Source organism: Rhincodon typus, chromosome 10 (assembly GCF_021869965.1).
Source record: "Rhincodon typus isolate 14 chromosome 10, sRhiTyp1.1, whole genome shotgun sequence".
Lineage (NCBI taxonomy): Eukaryota > Metazoa > Chordata > Chondrichthyes > Orectolobiformes > Rhincodontidae > Rhincodon > Rhincodon typus.
In genome coordinates, this window is record NC_063341.1 from 60,109,097 (window position 1) to 60,115,096 (window position 6,000).

The window sequence follows — 6,000 nt, forward strand, 5'->3', positions numbered from 1 at the left end:
ACACAAACAGCCATGAAAGGACTTCACAAAACTGCCTAAAACCAAGACAAAATGAAACAAAGGTTTTTCTCTTTACTATAGATAATCTTAAAAAAACTTTCAGTCCAGAATTCCTAGCAAAAACCTTGGAAGAAAATTGTCTAACTTGCTAGGTCATAAAACCCTGAAGTAAACAAAAATCCATTAAGTTTCTAATGTGTCACTCACAAACTGCTTTAAAAGAAATCATCATAGCTACTGAAATACTTACAATTTAATTTTTAATTTCAGACACAGTAAATTCAACACGACCAACTCAAATTCAACACCCAAACTTCAAATAAATGATTTTAAAAACACGAATGAACTAGATAGTTTATTTCCCACTATGCAGCAGTAGCATGACTGATACTAATAAGATGCTGCTGTCATGTTAGATATGTATGCCATACATTCCAAAGACAAATGGATCACATTAAACAACACTTCATCATTTGCAACAGTCAAGTTACTGACCAACCCAATGTTTGCTTGCAAAACCCCAAAATATCCAACATTAGATGTGATACTGTATTTGGACAATATTTACTAAATAGTCCAGAGTATGTGAACACTTATGTTACCAACCAATTTAGGATATCAGTCAGGTTTATAGTGGTAACGCACATTTGTGTTACTGGAAGCCAAATACTTTTAACTTGAAGTACTCTTTCCTTTGCATACAGACAAACATGTTTCAACTCAACAAAATAGGTCGCAGCCTTGATCTGGTTCTTTTCTCAGGGTAATGTCTTGTTCAATCACAGTCAATCTGCTGGTTTGAAATTTAAACAAAGGTTGCAGTTAATTGTCAGTCATCAATAACTAGTGCATGCTCCATAGAACTGCCTTAAACAATGAACAATGAACGTCTACTTGCCAACCAATCAGCAACCTCCTTCTCATACAACATAAATGTTGTTTTCCCTTTACTTTGGTATTTCTTGTGAAATGACCTGATGAGTACAAAACAAAAAACTTTGATGACCTGTGTCCTTTTTAAGCATTACTCTTAAGTTCTATGCTACCAAATGACTAACAGACATTTCTACTCATCATTAGTCACTATCAGAAAGGAAAACATTATTCAGAGGCCTGTTAATTCCTAATCTATGGGCGTCTTCTGTCTTACCTGTTCAATAAGTTTACCCTTTTCCTGGAGTTTGGTCTCATAATATTCTGTCAATTCCTCTAATGCTTGGATCTTGCTCTCATCCATTTCATTGAGCTGTCTTTCATAATCTTCCTGCATTCGCTGGGATTTGAGCTGTAGCTCCTGGTATTTTTCATATTCCAACATCAGTTTCTGGTTGTTCACGCTCTCTGCAATTGTAGTAAATTTGGATGTAAAATATATATTTTATGAAGTATGCTGTGAAGTTAATTCCAACCCTCACAGTACTATGCCATACTATGTGTACAAGGACCTAAATTAGACAGTGAAAATAAACATGCTGATCAGCTGGTATAAGATAGTAATGAATGCCTTATGAGTCCAGCTGGTTGGGATGTCTAGAACTAGGAGTGTAATCTAGAAATTAGAAGTAGACCTTTCAGAAGTAAAATTAAGAAATCATCCACAGACAATCATCCAAACTGCAGTTGATAATAGATCAATTGTTTATTACAAATTTGAGATTGATGGGTTCTTTTTATCCAAGGGTATTAAAGGATAAGAAGCAAAGATGGGTATATGGAGTCAAGTTGCAGATTAGCGTTGAATATCATAACAGGCTTGAGGAGCTAAACAGCCTGATGAGTATATTAATCCATTCTTTCTCTTTACAGATGCCAGAGGGTCTAGTGCATATTTTCAGTCTTTCATAAATATATTCTTTGTACTTCTGAGCACGCACATTCTGACAACCAAGTGTCAAATGATACCTGTTAGCAGAGTTTCCACAACCTGAAAACTCTCCTGACGGCCTGAACAGCCTCTGGTAGCAATAATGGATCAAAGTAAGTCAGACTACTGACTACCAGTAGATCATGCTTGCAGGCTAGCGTGTGAAAAGTAAGATGATGCCTGTGAAGAAGGATCTTATTAGACAGAGGTGGAAATAAGAGCCTTTGAATGGCCTATACAGGCAAGATATAGTGATCAGTAAAACTGTAGTCTTTTTGCATGAAGAACAAGAGGAGCAATTAAGAATACTGCTACTACATTGTCAAGTCGTATCACTGTTTTGAATTGTGAATAGTTTCTAAGCAATAGATTAATTTTATTAGCTCACGGAATCAATATTTTGTTGCAGTCTGTAACATTAGAGGACACAAGACAAGAGTAAATGCAGCATGCTTTTTTACCTAAGTCTTCAATGTCTTTTGCATGTCTATCCAGGATCAGTACTGTATCTTCCTTGTGCTTTAACTCAATCTTGTCTTTGTCAGTCTTCAAAACCTATAGCAAACCACAGTATCTGATTATGTCGAGAGTTGGATTCTATAAGCACCATGTCTCAAAGTTTACTTAATATGAGGTGATAGATCACATGCTTTTTGTTATCATATTGGAATAGTCTGATGAACTGGAAAAGTATGACACCCCAGTAAGTGAACTTAACTTTGAATCAATATTGTCCTGTCAAAGATGCTTCTCCATTCTTGTTCATATTATACTCTTTTTATTAAGTCATATTCCAAACTCGCCTCCAAACTAAAAGGTAAAAATAATTATTTAGGCAATCTATAATGAACTCTGGTGATGTATGACTTTTCAACGTGCTTTTTTGGAATCAATTTCTGCACAGTCACATTAATATCCATCCTAGTATGTGCCTGTGTATTCCTCCAAAAGTTGACAAGATACAAATTAGAAAGTAAATATGTGGTAAACCGTTGAACTTTTCTATGAATGCAGTAAATGTTTATGCTGACCCCACATTCCAAGGACAATGTTATCAATGCCTGCTTTTATTGCTTACCTGGTTCTTTGTTTTCAGAGATTCCATTTCCTGAATGAACTTCTCAGTTAATTCTTTGATTTTGTCACTGTAATTCATGTCTTTCAGTCTGAGCTGATATTCATTCTCCATCTTCAGTTCCTCGACACGAGTTTTTAACTCCAAGGTCAGTTGATTCTGTTGAAAGAGGCAAAATAATTTTCTATTATCAGTTTAACCTTTAATGTAAAATTATGACATTAACAATAAACTTAGTCAGCAACACAAACACTCCTGGTGGCATTGCTGAAACCTGAAAACTGCTGCCATTCAACTGGCTAGCAACTCTAGAGCAGAACTTCCTTCTCAGATGGAAGCCAATTAACACCCTCCAGGACAACAGATAGGTTCTGACCATTCAGAAGTGACGTTGAAAGCGGCTTTTGAATCTAGATCCAAAAACTTAATACAAAAAATCTAACATTGCTTGCAAAAACTAACATAACAGCAAAGGACATTAATATTTCAATATCTGTTCTGAGGAAGGGTCACTGGACCCGAAACATTAATTCTGATTTCTCTCCACAGATGCTGCCAGACCAGCTTAATTTTTCCAGAAATTTCTGTTTTTGTTTCTGATTTCCAGCATCTGCAGTTCTTTCCGTTTTTATTAAACATTTCAATGTTGCTTTAAATATTGAAAATAAAACTAAATTGCCTCAAGATAAAGTGAGAGTGAACAATTCTGTAGATTTCTAAGTGAAAGCTGGGGTACTTTTAAATTGCTGTAAACCTACAAAAACTATTTAGCAAAGCTTGCTGAAAGGTATTTGGTCTTTTCATTTTACATGGGACAGATCTAAAGGTTAAATTCCTCTTGGAAAATTCTTTACCGCAAAGCATGTACAGTCCATTTAATTGTTTATGATCAATAATATTTTACCTTTTCTTGCAAATCCGATTTTGTGATCAAGATTTCTTCTGCATGGCCAACTTCTTTGTCACGTTTCAGCACCCGTCCCTCTTTATCGATAATCTTCCAGATCATGAAGCATGCATCCTCTGAAACTGTCAGCAGGTATAGGTCATCAAAGGTAACAACCATCTGTACAGAAAAAGAAAGTAACTGGTCATTTCAAGAGAAAAGCAGTGTTGCGAGGATTTTGCCAAATGTGCACTAATCTTACTGGGAGAAATGTCTAACGTCCTGACATGTGACTCCAGACCCATAGCAATATGGTTGACTCTTAAATGCCCTCTGGGCAATTAGGGATGGGCAATAAATGCTGCCTGGTCAGCGATGCCCTCATCCCATTAATGAATAAACAAAAAAAATTACAATAACATAATTCATGGGTTCTATTGTATATCACCTAGCAACTGTGATTGGTGATTTATTATCACCTGGGGGCATATGCTTTCCATCTACGCTTTGGACCATTACGAGGGAGTGTAGTTATGTTCAAACAATAAAGAAAATACTCAGAGAACAAACAAAAGAATGGTAGGTGGACTTTGATGTAATTAAGGATAATGATGCAGCAAATATATTACACAACAAATGGATATCTTTCGGCAAAGACAGAAAAATAAACTATTTGGGCATCCTATGTTTGAACTTTTCAAAAAATCACTCATGGGATGTAGGCATCAATGGCTGAGCTAGCATTTATCCTTAGATCTGAGATGATTTCCAACCACATCTTTCTATGTGCAAGGCATGACTCTTCCACTTCCCAGTGACTGCAATTTTGCTATGGCTCCTTGATGCCACACTTAGGCAAATATGACCTTGATGTCAAGGGCCATCATGCTCCCCTCGCCTGTGGAATTCAGCTCCTTTGTTCATGTTTAAACTATGGCTATAATGACGTCAGGAGCTGAGTGGCCCTGGTGGAAACCAAACTAGGCACCAGTGAGCAGGTTGCTGCTTGATAGCACTGTTGATGATGCCCTCCATCACTTTATTGATAATTAAGAGTAGGGGGAGACAATGGCCTAGTGGTATTATCATTGGATTATTAATCCAGTAACCTAGGTAATGATCTGTGGAATTTGTGTTCAATGGAAAAAAAATCTAAAATTAAGGGTGTGATGACAACCATTGTCAATTGCTGGGGATAGAAAAAAAGCATCTTGTTCAGTAATGTCCTTTAAGAAAGGAAACTGCTATCCTTATCTAGTCTGGCCTATATGTGACCCCAGACTCACGGCAATCTGGGTGACTCTTAATTGTCCTCTGGGCAGTTAGGGATGGGCAATAAATGCTGGTCTAACCAGTGATGCCCACACCCTGTGAATGAGTAAAAAAAGTACTGCTGGTATGGTTATTGGCTGGGTTGGGATTTGTCCTGTTTGTGTACAGGACATCCCTGGGCAATTTTCCACATTGTCAGGTAGATGTCAGTGTTGAGCTGTACTGGAACAGCTTGGTGAGGGATGAGACAAGTTCTGGAGCTCAATTCTTCAGTACAGACTGTGTTATCTCTGACTCCAGCATCTGAAGTTCTTACTAACTCTTCAGTACTAGTGTCAGGGTCCACAGCCTTTGCAGTATCCAATGCCTCCAACTATTTCTTGATATCATCTGGAATGAACTGAATTGGCTGACGAGTGGCATCTGTGATCTTGGGGACCTCTGGAGGAGATGAAAGGGATCATCCACTTGGCACTTCTGACTGAAGATAGCTGTGAATGCTTCAGCCTTATCTTTTGCACTGATGTGGTGGGCTACCCCATCATTGAGGATGGGGATATTTGTGGAGCCTCCTCTTCCAGTCAGTTGTTTAATTGTCTACCATCATTCATTCCTGGATGTGCAGAATTGCAGGGCTTAGATCTAAGTGGGTTGTTGTGGGATATTTTAGCTCTGTCTGTCACTTGCTGCTTATTTTGTTTGGCATGCAAGTCGTCTTGTTGTGTGGTTACACCATGTTGACATCTCATTTTTAGGTATAATTGAATCAGAGATAGTAGGAACTGCAGATGCTGGAAAATCCGAGACAACAAGGTGCAGGGCTGGATGAACACAGCAGGTCAAGCAGCATCATAGGAGCAGAGAGGCTGACGTTTCGGGCCTAGACCCTTCATCAGACCTTTT

General features: G+C 37.9%; 1 protein-coding gene across 3 annotated transcripts in view; it reads right to left on the minus strand.

The window, feature by feature from the left end:
* The window catches only part of cfap57 (cilia and flagella associated protein 57), a 69,714-nt gene that overhangs the window by 29,903 nt on the left and 33,811 nt on the right, over positions 1 to 6,000 (minus strand). For all 3 annotated transcript variants that reach the window (XM_048601982.1, XM_048601981.1, XM_020522526.2), the window contains 4 exons: positions 3,844 to 4,005; positions 2,943 to 3,098; positions 2,326 to 2,419; positions 1,151 to 1,341 (listed from right to left, as the gene is read on the minus strand). In XM_048601982.1, coding sequence (XP_048457939.1) covers positions 1,151 to 1,341; positions 2,326 to 2,419; positions 2,943 to 3,098; positions 3,844 to 4,005 — 603 coding nt within the window. The remainder of the gene's footprint in view (positions 1 to 1,150; positions 1,342 to 2,325; positions 2,420 to 2,942; positions 3,099 to 3,843; positions 4,006 to 6,000) is intronic.